Genomic DNA, 14,445 nt, shown 5'->3' with positions numbered 1-14,445 from the left:
CTTTTGGTTTGAGTGAGAAACCTGCGGAAAAGATTATGTGCAATACAAGCACTATTTAACCGGAGCGAATGAGACGAGCGAGTGGCTGGTATTGGTGTATCGATACTGCAGAAAAGTTTTGGAACAGTTTCAATTATTTCAGCATCGATAAATATTGAAATATGAATATTTTTGACAACACTACATACTAACAATATCAAAGTTTTTGACTTTGGATTAAGTCTTATTCACAATCCCATTTACTTTCAAAATGTTATTTCTGAGTCAGTACATTCACTGAATCACACTCATTGAATCACTGACATTACTGCCATCCAGGTATTAATAATCTTTTTTTTTGTTTGGAAAAAATAAGAGGGCTTGTTGACATGACATGACAAAAACGGTTGTGCTGCTTAATATTTTTGTGGAAATCATGCTACATTTTTTTGGAAGTCTTTAATGAATAGAAGGTTCAATGAACAGCATTTATTTGAAATAGAAATCTTTTGTAGCATTATAAATGTCTTAACTGTCACTTCTGATCAATTTAATACATCCTTGCTGAAAAAAATTAGCCCCCAAATGGTAATTTGAATGGTAGTGTATATAACAGTCCTTACAAAGAAACGTTAAAACTATTGCAGCAATATTTTTTTATGATTTATAGGCCCGTATGCGCAGTATAGACAAGCTACTCAAAGAATGTCAAAGTTCTTGTACTTTGTTTTAATACTTGTTTATTTCAGTCCTATCAAGGCTGTATCTTTCACCGTTTAAACTACGGCCACGATAAACATGCTTTTCATCCCATATTGGCAGCACTGTTTTTTTATAGATTTGAAAAGAGGTAGAGTGTTCAGTTTTCTACACAGTTAATGTGTTTTAATAGTCTTTGGCTCATTACTTTCTTTCTGTCTTTCTAGTTTTCTATTAGCTCATGCCACAGACTAAACATTTTCAAACACAGTCAGTGGCTCTCAGACTAACGCATGGCACGCTCTCTCAGTTGCTGAAAAACAAATTTCCAGCCTCTCTCCAATGCGGTTTTCACTGCAGCATAAATACGAAGAATAAACAAGTGTTCCATTTGTGAGGGGAAAAAGATTTTTCGTTACATGACAGCGCTAACATGAAATAAATCACCCGAATGTTGGAGGCTCCGTCTGATGTAGTTTGTTCCCCTTGAGCTTGTTGTGGAGAAGCATTCAGTCATAGTTGCCATGAGGGCAGGTGTAGTCGAAAGAAGCACTGTACCCGCGGGGCAATCTGTGACATCAGTGCCAGCCGTCTGAGCGGGGGGGGGCATTAATGCCTGTAGACACCCGTGTCAACAGCCCAGCCTTGATGTTATTGACTTTTCCAATTCCTGCAATTCTAGCGTGGAATTAATAGAACATACTTTATTTTTAGGCACTTCTCAAATTGGTGGGTATAATTAGGAGAGAATTTTACATTGTCATTACATTGTCTTTATCCTCTTGCAGGGTTCAGGTTTTTTTTTTTCTTAAAGTCTATGTAGTAAAACATTCCAATATTCAGCTACAATTTTGGAAGAATACTGTAATGGTAAAATACTATAAAGTTGCTACAGGTAAAAACCTGTAAATTGACAGAGAGATTACAGTAAAATACTGTTAATTTTGCCGTTTTTGAAAGTGAACAACAAGCCATTTTATAATTTACACTGACAAAATTAGGGCTGCCCCCGACTAAAGATTTTTCTAGTCGATTAGTAGTCGTCCATTTAAGCCATTAGTCAACTAAACGCACGTTTATATTAATTTAATTACTTAAACACTGGGGGTGGGATACTAAACCATAATGAGCCTTTAAAGTCCCCCTGTAGTCAATAACTTAATCTCTTAAAACTACAAATTACATATTTACACCCTTGCCTCATTTAATACAGTGAGGAAAATAAGTATTTAACCTGCTATTTTGCAAGTCCTCCCACTTGGAAATCATGGAGGGGTCTGAAATTGTCATCGTAGGTGCATGTCCACTGTGAGAGACATAATCTAAAAAAATAAATCCAGAAATCACAATATATGATTTTTTAACTATTTATTTGTATGATACAGCTGCAAATAAGTATTTGAACACCTGTCTATCAGCTAGAATTCTGACCCTCAAAGACCTGTTAGTCTGCCTTTAAAATGTCCACCTCCACTCCATTTATTATCCTAAATTAGATGCACCTGTTTGAGGTTGTTAGCTGCATAAAGACACCTGTCCACCCCATACAATCAGTAAGAATCCAACTACTAACATGGCCAAGACCAAAGAGCTGTCCAAAGACACTAGAGACAAAATTGTACACCTCCACAAGGCTGGAAAGGGCTACGGGGAAATTGCCAAGCAGCTTGGTGAAAAAAGGTCCATTGTTGGAGCAATCATTAGAAAATGGAAGAAGCTAAACATGACTGTCAATCTCCCTCGGACTGGAGCTCCATGCAAGATCTCACCTCGTGGGGTCTCAATGATCCTAAGAAAGGTGAGAAATCAGCCCAGAACTACACGGGAGGAGCTGGTCAATGACCTGAAAAGAGCTGGGACCACCGTTTCCAAGGTTACTGTTGGTAATACACTAAGACGTCATGGTGTGAAATCATGCATGGCATGGAAGGTTCCCCTGCTTAAACCAGCACATGTCAAGGCCCGTCTTAAGTTTGCCAATGACCATTTGGATGATCCAGAGGAGTCATGGGAGAAAGTCATGTGGTCAGATGAGACCAAAATAGAACTTTTTGGTCATAATTCCACTAAACGTGTTTGGAGGAAGAAGAATGATGAGTACCATCCCAAGAATACCATCCCTACTGTGAAGCATGGGGGTGGTAGCATCATGCTTTGGGGGTGTTTTTCTGCACATGGGACAGGGCGACTGCACTGTATTAAGGAGAGGATGACTGGGGTCATGTATTGTGAGATTTTGGGGAACAACCTCCTTCCCTCAGTTAGAGCATTGAAGATGGGTCGAGGCTGGGTCTTCCAACATGACAATGACCCGAAGCACACAGCCAGGATAACCAAGGAGTGGCTCTGTAAGAAGCATATCAAGGTTCTGGCGTGGCCTAGCCAGTCTCCAGACCTAAACCCAATAGAGAATCTTTGGAGGGAGCTCAAACTCTGTGTTTCTCAGCGACAGCCCAGAAACCTGACTGATCTAGAGAAGATCTGTGTGGAGGAGTGGGCCAGAATCCCTCCTGCAGTGTGTGCAAACCTGGTGAAAAACTACAGGAAACGTTTGACCTCTGTAATTGCAAACAAAGGCTACTGTACCAAATATTAACATTGATTTTCTCAGGTGTTCAAATACTTATTTGCAGCTGTATCATACAAATAAATAGTTAAAAAATCATATATTGTGATTTCTGTTTTTTTTTTTTTTTAGATTATGTCTCTCACAGTGGACATGCACCTACGATGACAATTTCAGACCCCTCCATGATTTATAAGTGGGAGAACTTGCAAAATAGCAGGGTGTTCAAATACTTATTTTCCTCACTGTATATGTGGTTCTATGAATATGCAAATGAGCCCCGCCTCCACTCACTCACTCGAGCTCAGAGATCCACTTGTTGACGATCACACGTTGATTGATTGGTTACAAGGTAGTTTGTGACGTCAGAAACACCAGCGATTTCAACCCGTGTTTTTGAGACTGTCTTTGGTTCACTGCAGTTTTAAGGAGAAAATACTCAGCAATGGTATATTATTATTATTATATATATATATATTTTTTTTTTACAGTTTTGCTTTGGCATAATATTGATATTACCTGGAATGTAGAACAATGGGTTTAAAATGAAATAAAACATAGCATTAAAATTCTTTAATTACAGGAAGCTGTATACGAATGACCTTTTATATCAAACTTTTATATCACAAAAATATTAAGCAGCATGACTGTTTACAACATTGATAATAATAATAAATGTTTCCTGCGCATCAAATCATCATATTTCTGAAGGATCACTGACACTGAAGACTGGAGTAATGATGCTGAAAATTCAGCTTTGATCACAGGAATAAACTACATTTTTTTATGTATTAAATAGAAATTGTTTAAGTTGTAATATTTCACAATATTCCTGTTTTTAATGTATTTTTTTCATTAAATAAATGCACCCTTGGTGAGCAGAAGAGACTTCATTCAAAAACATAAAAAAAAATTAATGTTTTCAAACTTTTGACAGTAGTATGCAGCAAATTGCCACCAAATTTACCTGTTATAATATCCTGGAAGAAATGACAGAACTTTTATTTCATTAGATGCTTACATTTGCAACTTCTCCTCCTTTTGTGTCTTTTCTCTTTTTTTCTTAATTTTGTAGTTTTCGCTGTGATTATTTTGAAAGATGGGTTGGCCTCAGCGTTACATAAACACATTTTGATATGTTTCCCCATTTCATTTGTGTAATCCTTTCAGTATATATGTCTGTATATCACATGTGTTTCCTTATAATTTGAATAAAATCCATCTCTTTATAGCACAGAAAGTCATTTGGACTGCAAAAGTCATAAATTTTGGCCTTTGCACTGATGAGGTTCTTAGGACCTAAATTTTGGCATTGGCGATACGATTATTCTTGGAAGGAATCGGCCCACAGGAGCTGTCGTCTTCATCTAAGTTTATAGCAGTATAAACTTTATGTATAGTTATGTCCATATGATAGTAATAACTTCAGCTCTGGAATTCAGCTGTTTTTCTTTTTCATGCAAATCAAATTTCATATATATATATAAAAAATCTAAACTAATAGACAGATTGTTTCCTGAGGGTAAGTTAATTTCTCTTATCTAGATTGTGATCACTCTTCTTTTCTCTCAAAGTTGACAGTAACCCGACCAATGAGGCGATGACAGAGTACCTGGAGAGCAGGAAGAAGTATGAGGAAATAAGGAAGCAGAAACTAAGGAAGGGTTCTGGTCGAGAGGCTCAGGTGGGTCTTTGCTTTAAGACACTATGACTGTAGTCTTTGCTTTAAGACACTATGACTGCTTCCGAAATCGCATACTCTTTTGAGTAGGTACTTATTTTGAATAAGTTACAACTTTTCCGACCGCTAAAAAAGTATGTTCTATATAGTATGAGTGTGTGTAGTATGAATGTAATCTGGACGTACTACATTCACTATGTTGTCATTATCATGTGACCTACCAGCGTCAGTTGCTTTGCTTCACCTCCATTCATAAATCCTGTCCTGTGGCCTCATGGGATAGTAAAGCGTCCATCGAATGCACACTTCAGAATCTCACCGGAAATAGCAGGTCATCTGGGTAATTTTGTATTAGAACTTTGAATTCGGATGAAGTTATTTGTTACATACTGTTTTTCGTCTACTATAAAGTAGGGAAGTATGTGATTTCGGATGCAGCCTAAGATTTTCTTCTGCTCTTATAATGGTAAAAAAAAGGTTTTCGTAATGATTTGGGAAGAGCTGTCTCATTCCTGCTCAAACTAAATGACAAGTTTCTTCTTAAAAGAACTGTTCACTCAAGGATGACGATGCTGCCATCGTTTACTCGTTTACTGTGGAACACAAAAGGTGAATCTCTGAAGAATATTGGGGCCACTTTATTACAAGTTCTCCAAAGTCATATTTTTTTTTGACAAATAGAGAAATTAGTTATTTATTGATAATGTTCCACCCCAATAGGCTATTAATTGACTACAGATATACTCTGTCTATCAAACAAAATGTTACGAGTTGGTTCGCTCACTGATGTACCTGATGAGTTTGGAAGTTTGGGAAAATTTGCAAGTTTTGATGTTCATACGGTCTAAAGCATAGTCTGACTGAAGGATGTCATGACAGCCTGTTCCAGCTGTTTTTGTCCATACAATTACAGTGAATGGGGTCCAAAACAACACTGGACCCTATTGACTTTCATTGTTTGGACACACTGAAAACTTTTTTCAAAATATATCTTTTGTGTTCCATAGAAACATTACAAAATTGAATGCCTCATACACATGAATCATACTTAGGTGTGCTTTTCATTTTTCTTTCTTTTTTTAATCATACAATTTGAAAAGTCAAAATAACGTACTTTCTCTTGCCTCTAAAGACACTTGCCCTTTTGGAAAGCTTCAAAACCAAACTATCATCTGCGATCACGGAGACTCCTAGTGTTCCAGAGGAAAACATGGAGGAACTAGGCGAGGATGACGATAAGGGCTGGTGAGTGGCTTTTACTCAGTTCTGTACGGTGCGTTCCCCATTCCTACAGAGGTTTAATGCACTAATGGACTTGCAGTTGTCTGTGATCAAATGCATTCTCAATAACTCGCGCCTCATTGGTTGTCCCAATGCACAGCTACTGTTTCACATTAAGGTAGCAGAGATATTTATTTGGACTAACATAGCAAAACGTTCATACCTCTCTCCACATCAGGCACAGCTGCTGGCCTTAAGTGTGCCTGAACCACCTCGCTCTCCAGCCAAGTAATGCGTTTGGCTCTGGAGCGCACTGACACCATTAGAACAGTATGCAGTGTTTGTTTTTGCTGCGCTGCAATAGCCACTTGTGGAGAAGTAGTTTTCTCAGCTGACTTAACTGAGTAAATAACTGCTTCAGCAGACCGAGTGCCCAGATGGAACGTGTCACACCCACCGTACGCCAGACGGGGCACGTCAACCTGCAGTCAGACGCGCGTGCTGTCTTTCTAACAGACGCTCATTACGGGTGCCAGCAGAACGAGCACTCGGCGATAAACCATTGTTGGAATTTTCCATAACACGACCAGCAGATGTTTTGGATGTGCTGGTGTCCCCAACAGGCTTTTAATCAGCACAATCAATGAGACTTTCTTGGGCTACTAGCTTCACTTTGAAGACCAATTTTTGGTTTGCTTCCCCAGCCAAGTTGTGATGGTCAACAGGATTCAGCTACACCAGCACCAAGCCAGCACTAACCATCTGCCCATGTGTCCTCTGATCCCCAGCTCTGAAAATTAATCTTGTCGCTTTGTCACTGCAGATGTTTTTTTGTGTTCTGTCTATGCTCTCTGCAGTGATGAGCAGACACATGCTAGTTTGACTTCTGCAACACTATTAAATCTATAGCGAAAAGCGGGGGTAAGATGTGGCAGCCCTAAATCAAGAAAACTGTGTTTTTTTATTTATATTTAGAAAGATCCCATCATATCTAGCTGCCTGTGACACACAATTAATTTGTTATTGCAAAAACTTTTCCAGGGCTCAAAATATATATGATGTTTCTTAGTGAATTTCCAGCATTTAAAATCTTGTAATTTTTTTGGCTGCATTTTTAACCATGAATTATTGATATATTTTTTTCTTCCAAAAACTGACCCATGCCAGTGGCTTCAAAAATATTTTTTTACTACATGAATATTAAACCTTTTTTCTGGATGGTTTATGAAAATGCAAATAATGTGCAGACAAATAGTACTTAGGAATGAGATGGCTCAGCTTACCCCTTGACATGTTTACCCCTAACAAGTTGTGGCACTGTACCACTTTTTATATTTTTAGGGCATTGTTATTAATGATTTCCTGTAGCAGACATCTGTCTACAAAATCAAGTATTTGTTTACATTTTCTCCTACAGTAGATGAAAAGTGGCACAACTTACCCCGGTCTCCCCTACTGTTTGTTTTCACGGTATCACTCGCAACTAGGCACTGTGTCGGGCAGTATTATATGTTGTGAGCTGTAACAACTGCCTTAGCTGTCTGTATGTCACTGGAAAATTACAATCCAACAGCATACTATGAGATTATGAAGACAGGAATGAAATAATTACCATGTCACAGCGGTGCTAGATCACTAAATCACACACACCACTCACTGTGCAAATATTAAGTCTGTTCGGTTTTATTTTTGCCCTCCTTTAAATATGAAGACTAAACACAGCTTAGCTTTTCTTTTTGGCATCCTCTAGATTATTATTTTTTGTCCTGATCTGATGGGAACGTTTCCATGTTGGGCCGAGAGTGTTATTGACAGCTGAGTTCTTTGGCCCGGATAACATTTATGATGCTGCAAAATGAATCAGGCTCCAGGGAGCATCCATCTTAATGCTGCATGCGAGGCATAAAGTTATGGCCCTGATTGTGCGCTTAAGTACACAAATAGAATATCAATTAGAGATGTTTCAGTTTGATTCTGTTTTCTCCATAATCTTCCTAGCATATGTGATGAAGATGCATGTGTTTGTAAGTACGGCCTCTGAGATGGCGGTAGGTACTTAAAAACTGATTTTGCTCATCCACATTTATGGCTTTCAGTTTGAAAGATGTGTTTTTCTATTTAATGAACTCTCAACGTGATTGGACATTACTGTGATTCATAGATACGCTTTATTTCTGAAGCCCTGCCATGACCAATGCGTCACACGGCACTTCTCGTTTTTCTGAGGATTACGGGAAGCAGACTGGTAAATCATTCTGCTTTTTCGCTCTCAGTTAAAACGTATAGCTTCAGCAGTTTGCTTTTTTTGGGTATTATTTTTTGGATATGCCCAATCCATATATAGATACAGTCCATTGCAAACCCAGGGTAGTTTTCCACTGGAAGTGTTTGAAGCGACTTGGATGCGGCCAGTCTTTGCTTAACTGCTTGGTAGACGTCCACTGCATTTATTTCACGCATTCGCAGGAAAACCGTAAATCACAATCAAATGTAAAGAATGTGGTCGAGTGCATGCCTCTGCGCAGAGTAATGGCTTTATGCTTGATGAATTATCAGTGTTAATGGTGTGCCGCACTGGTGACGTGCTGAGGATAAAGCGAAAAGATCTGTCAGACCGTCGTCCTCCTCCTTCACGCTGCAAGCCACCGCAGGGAAATGAATCGACACGGTGTGTTTTTCTCTCGTATTTGCTTTTCATCAAAGACTTTGAGTCTTTGTCTAAATATATCCACTCAAATGCTCCAACAAATACCACATGTGAGTGCAAAAGGGGCGCCGTCATCTGAGCTTGAGTTCCTATGTGTGTCCTATCAGTTACTTTGTCCTCTGGATAGACCGTCATTACTGTCTAAGGACCCCCACGACGCTAGGACGTCTCAGGACTGATTCTGGGGGCGGAGGAGGGACGGGAGGCCCCCAGTGCTAGAAAAACAGCAGTGGGAAGTCTGTACCACTTTCTGAACGCCTGGTGCACCCCACGAACGGAACATGGGTTACAACAGGTCAGACACTGGAAGTCAAGTCTGGGCCAGATTGTAAACTATTCCATCTGTGTCTGCGTCTACAAAAACCCCTTTTCGACCAGGCCTCCTCTCTTGCTTCCCCCCCTCTTTCGCAAAAGCGAAAGAAAAATAAATTCAGGAAGAGTCTTCCGAGGGCCTCGGCATCATGGCGGGAGCCCCTCCCTGATAAGAGCCCCAATCAAACGGTGGGATTTTTTGTGCGAGCCATAACTCTAGGCGAGGAGTCCGACGGGCTGTCATCACCGAGACTGCTAGACAAATTATCAGTGCCGACTGCCTTACGCGACGGGAGTCCTGTGGGTCTGCCAGAGTATAGCCATGACATTCTAGATGAGCTGTCACATCTCCTACGGACTTCAAATGGATGCAAGCATGCACGCACACACTCGGTTTAACACTTAAAAATGGGCTTGCATGCACTCGCAGACTCTTTATGCATCTCTTTGGCCGAATTCAGGGGTTCTGCGATTGCTCAAAAATAGCAGCGTGGCGGATTACTTACCAACGAGAAGGCTCATAATTTAAGAGAAGAGGCCACTTCCATTCTCCATTCCTCAATGTATTCATCTTGACTCGGACAACTAGTTCAATTTAAAAATCTTCCTTCAGCTCCTACAGTAACTGCCTGACACACTTCTGCGAAACCACCAAAAGTTGCACCATATTGAATGACTGCTGGCAGTCGTTGAATTATTGAAAGTCCCGTCACATCTTGTTCTTTCAAACCAGCTCTGGGCTTTGGAGGCGAGCATGTTCATTACGAGACCTGCACCACAGATTTGGATTCTTGAAGGATAAAGTCTTTCCAGAGATTCTGACCTTCACCAGAATAGCTCAAACAGGTGTGGAATATCAGTTCCTTTCAAATCTTTTTTTGTTGTTTAGATGAGACCCCAGAGAGCCATCCAGCCATGTCCATGATGTATAACAATGACCCGTTTCACCCTTCTTGACATTTCTTTGAGGTACTCTCCATGTCTTGATTCAGACAGTTCCTCAGTAGCCATCATCTCAGTGTGAAATATAGGTCAGCAGAGCAGGGGTGAGATGTGTGGATCTGCTCCTCAACCTAGCCTTGCTCCAAAAACAATGCCCTAAATATGACCTCAGACAGAATGAAAGTTCAGCCATCATCTACTCACTCTTGTGTCGTTCCAAACCTGTACACTCAAAAATAAATGTTCCAAAATAGTTTTTTGCAGCGATGGAATAGAACTAATTTAGTTTCTCCAAATAACTTTTCAGTGAAAAAAGCATTTCAAATAACAAGAACGTTTTAAAAATCTAAAGAAACTTTTTCCACTATAAATAACTTTTTGTGGAATGGAAAGGTTCCATGGATGTTAAAGGTTCTTCATGAGCCATCAATGTCAATAAAGAACCCTTCATTTTTAAGAGTGCATGTCTTTATTTTTGCGCATACGGTGCCAGAACAGCATTGGACTCCATTTACTTTGATTGCAAAGACAAAGAAGAAATAAAGCATATTGGCTTGGAGTGACAAAATGATGACAGAATGTTCTATTCCTATAAATATCTTAGCATGGACTTCTGAAATCTTAGAAGGCATTAGTAGAACCACTCAGATATGACAGAACTGTAGTTCTGTGTTCAGAAACCTGTTGGCTTAGTGTAAACAGTGTCTTGGATTGGGCTGCGGTCTTCAGGAGTCCTCAGGAAGGGACTTTAGCCAGCTGTGAGCTCTTCTTTCTGATGCTGGCACTCAGGAATGCTCCTGGAATGTTAGTCTGCCTGCCAATCACCTCTCCAGCCGTGCCGTGAAGAGAGAGGGAAAGAGCATTACTGAAGAAATGCAGTGTAGATGAGCATCTGTGCTGGATTATTGAGACCTCCTACAAGGGGTGTCGCTGTCGAGGCAGAAGCTGAAGATCAATCACGCTTCAGAAATATCGTGGGTGGATCTGATAGTGGCAAAGGATGTGCCACCAATGCAAAACTAAGGTTAAGTTTAGAGTTTATGGTAGAATTGGGGGTTCGTATTTGTTTCAGTGTAATTGACATGACCTATGAAATCTTTAGAATTGGCCATGCAGTGATATTTGCACTTAATTGGTTTGGAAAACAGCATGTTTGTAAGTAGGCGCAAGACAGCTGGAAAATGAACACATTCTACTGTGTTGAAGACACGTCTTAGTAGGATTGATAATTTTGGCTTCCACATACTTAGTCTTGTTGATTCTAGCTTTAGTAGAGAAAACCAGTTTTAGTTTTCTGAACATTTGATATCGCTTAAAAAGAGCAAACATTTATCTTGTTAGTTATTTGTATAATTTACTGTTATATTTTCATATTTATAATTTATTTATTTATTTATTTATTCACTTGGCGGGCACCATTCACAATGGAAGCAAATGACAGAATTTTTCCTTTTTGGATGAGTTATGCCTTTTTAAAGATGCTGTGAAACAGGCTGTTTGCGAACTCGTCAGATTTGGATGTCCGCTCTGATCTGATCTTTTCCACCGGGAACTTCCCACTCTGATTCTGATGATTTATTTGCCTGTGAGCTGCGCTTTGCTGTTCTTTTGAACTGAACTCTGTTTCCCCTTGTGATTTAGGTTGGCCCATGTTCTGCACTTTGATGAACAAAGCAGAAAGGTAAAAGATGCCAACATGCAGGACGAAGACACATTTGAGATCTATGATCCACGCAACCCTGTCAACAAGAGGAGACGTGAGGAGAGCAAAAAACTCATGAAAGAGAAGAAGGCCAGGAGGTGAGACTACAGCTACACCCCTCGTTCACCCGCTGCCTCAAACTGCCCGTCTGGAATGAGTTCGACCATTAGAAATGGCACAACATCGGGGGCAAAAGCATTTCTTCATGAGAGGAATCATATTAACTGATGTTCTGTCGGTATGAATGGGAGATATCTGCAACCTCTTTATTAAAAAGACATTCATTTCTGCCTGCTAATACTGGAGATACTTGTGAAGATGGCAAGTGTTTATTGTTTTTAACCCATAGAGGAAAAGCAACACCATCTGCTCTGTCCTTAGTGCATTTTTTGGATCTTCATACAAAAACCTTTTCATAAATGGGTTTAATCATGCCCTCAAAATGAGTGTAAATTGTCATCACAGTAATAAAAGTCTTTATTTCTAATGTTTAGGCTTTGTTGTTCACTTCGAGACCTAACTGATACACTGATTGAATTCACTTAACACACATATTTGGTTTGGGGGGGAAATGTGTTTGTAAGTAGATTTAATTCACTGTTTAGCTACATAGACCAATTAATCCTAAAAATGGTAGGAAATCAATCAAAGTCACATAGCCGATGCCAATACAAAGAGAGTAAGGAGACCATTAGTTGATCTAAAATTTTTGATTCTACACTGAGCATTTATTTCACACTTATTTTTAGACTCCCATTATAACAAAGCAAAATAAATCCGTCTGACAGTGTCTACACTGATTACAATGGGAGCGTTGTAGTTTGGTAGACATAATGTTTGGACTGTGACTGGTTACAGTTGGGGCTGTGAAAATACGTGCTTCGATTCATAGAAATAAAAAAAATCAATGCATCCATTAGGTGTTTAAATCGGACGTTTCATCACGATATTACGACATTATTTTACCTTAGCCAGAATATTTGCGATACCTCAAAACATGCTGTGATAAAATTGCAATTTGATTAGATTCAGTAGCCTTTGATCGATATTGCAATATTATGTGCCTGTTTTACACATCCAGTGACATTTCTTTCATCTCACAAATGACACCAAAAAAATAGCATGGACATTTAATTGAACTCACCGCATATTGCAAATCCTGTATCCCAACTGGCACATCCACAACAAAAAATCCTTGGTTTTATACAATATAACTCATCTAACAATATAGTTTAAATACAAAAGTTTTTTGTTAATTAATATGAATAATATAGAAAAATAAATGATACATTTTTTTATCTGATATATTTGTATGTATATTTGTATATGTGTGTGTGTGTGTATTATTTTTTTGTGTTGCATAAGAAAACATATAATTTGTCAGTTGATCATGCATAATTGCACCTAACATCCATAACATAATTTAATAATCGATTGATTATATTGCCTATAACGGACTATAATAATAATATAATTGCACCTTGACTTGATCTTGTTTATTTTGTTATATGCCATTAATTGTTTAATGGTTAATAGTTTCTGCCCCTATACTGTACATGACATCAATTTATATTTTGTTTCAGTATATTTTCTGTCACACTATGCAAATCTATTATGCACATGTAATAGTCTTTTTAACGTCTGTTTGAGTTATTCATTTTCCATCTAATTGGTTCAATAACCAGCTCTATGCAGCCGTATTACGCAATATCAGCGTCTCTTATCTCTACTTCATATCACCGACCATGACTGCCATCGTAAAAAAAGAGCTCTTCTGCAGAAGCAGTGAAAATGTGCGAAAGCTAGATCCACTCCACATCTGCCCTAAATCGAGCAAGTACGAAGCTCAGAGTTCAACCTGTCCATTAAATAACAGGAGTAATGCAAGACACACATGACCGTAGTGAAGTAAACCAGAGTTACGCTTGACTCGTCCTGCAGCCGTACTTCCAAAAAATACAGTCTGAATCATAGCTCGATTCTCCCACCAAAAAAAACTCCCATTTGTATAAAACGGTGGCAAGATAATAAACAGTTCCTATCGTTTTTCCTGCCGTTCCTATCGGTCTTGTATTTTGTTACCGAAGAGCCGAGTCCATTGGCGTTCCTGATGATGTCGGCTGACTGTGGTTTGGTCTAAATGATCTACCACGAGTGTGCGCGACCAGCAGCACGGTTTGGCCAGCGCACAACCTTTTACTGCTCCTCTGGGATCGCGCTTAAATTTTCATATGGAACAGGAAGGAGAGTTAATGTTACACCATAAGAGCCGCGTGGCCAAAGCCGCTGCAAATTTAAACCAGGTGAGACGCACCAAAGCCAGTGCAGCTTCTAGCGCTCTGACTCGCTCTACTGTGCCTCTGTCACAGGGAGACTTTTATAAAACCACTGGGTCTGCCATTTCAACACATCTCTACACCAAAGACTCGTTCAGGGTTGTTCCTAAACACAACTGGACTGACTGATCTGATAAATTATGCTGGATGTATGGAAGGGGAGTTGCTATCTATATACTGTAGGTGGTGTGAGATGTCCATCATACAATTATTTATTTATAATAAAAAATATATATTATTTTCAGTGCAAAAGACATCATAATGATGTCTGTATAATCATAGTCAAATTAATTAATTATA

At 39.2% G+C, this 14,445-nt stretch overlaps 1 protein-coding gene across 1 annotated transcript in view; it reads left to right on the top strand.

Moving 5' to 3' along the window:
• The window catches only part of cwc27 (CWC27 spliceosome associated cyclophilin), a 47,994-nt gene extending 35,692 nt beyond the window's left edge, over positions 1-12,302 (top strand). The window contains exons 11-13 of the mRNA XM_084103639.1: positions 4,819-4,928; positions 6,058-6,170; positions 11,749-12,302. Of these exons, the coding sequence (XP_083959765.1) occupies positions 4,819-4,928; positions 6,058-6,170; positions 11,749-11,911 (386 nt within the window). The 3' untranslated portion in view covers positions 11,912-12,302. The remainder of the gene's footprint in view (positions 1-4,818; positions 4,929-6,057; positions 6,171-11,748) is intronic.
• The last annotated feature ends 2,143 nt before the right edge of the window (positions 12,303-14,445 follow it).

Source organism: Abramis brama (genome assembly GCF_963993115.1).
Source record: "Abramis brama genome assembly, chromosome: 25".
Taxonomy (NCBI): domain Eukaryota; kingdom Metazoa; phylum Chordata; class Actinopteri; order Cypriniformes; family Leuciscidae; genus Abramis; species Abramis brama.
This window is presented reverse-complemented; position numbering and strand designations above follow the sequence as displayed.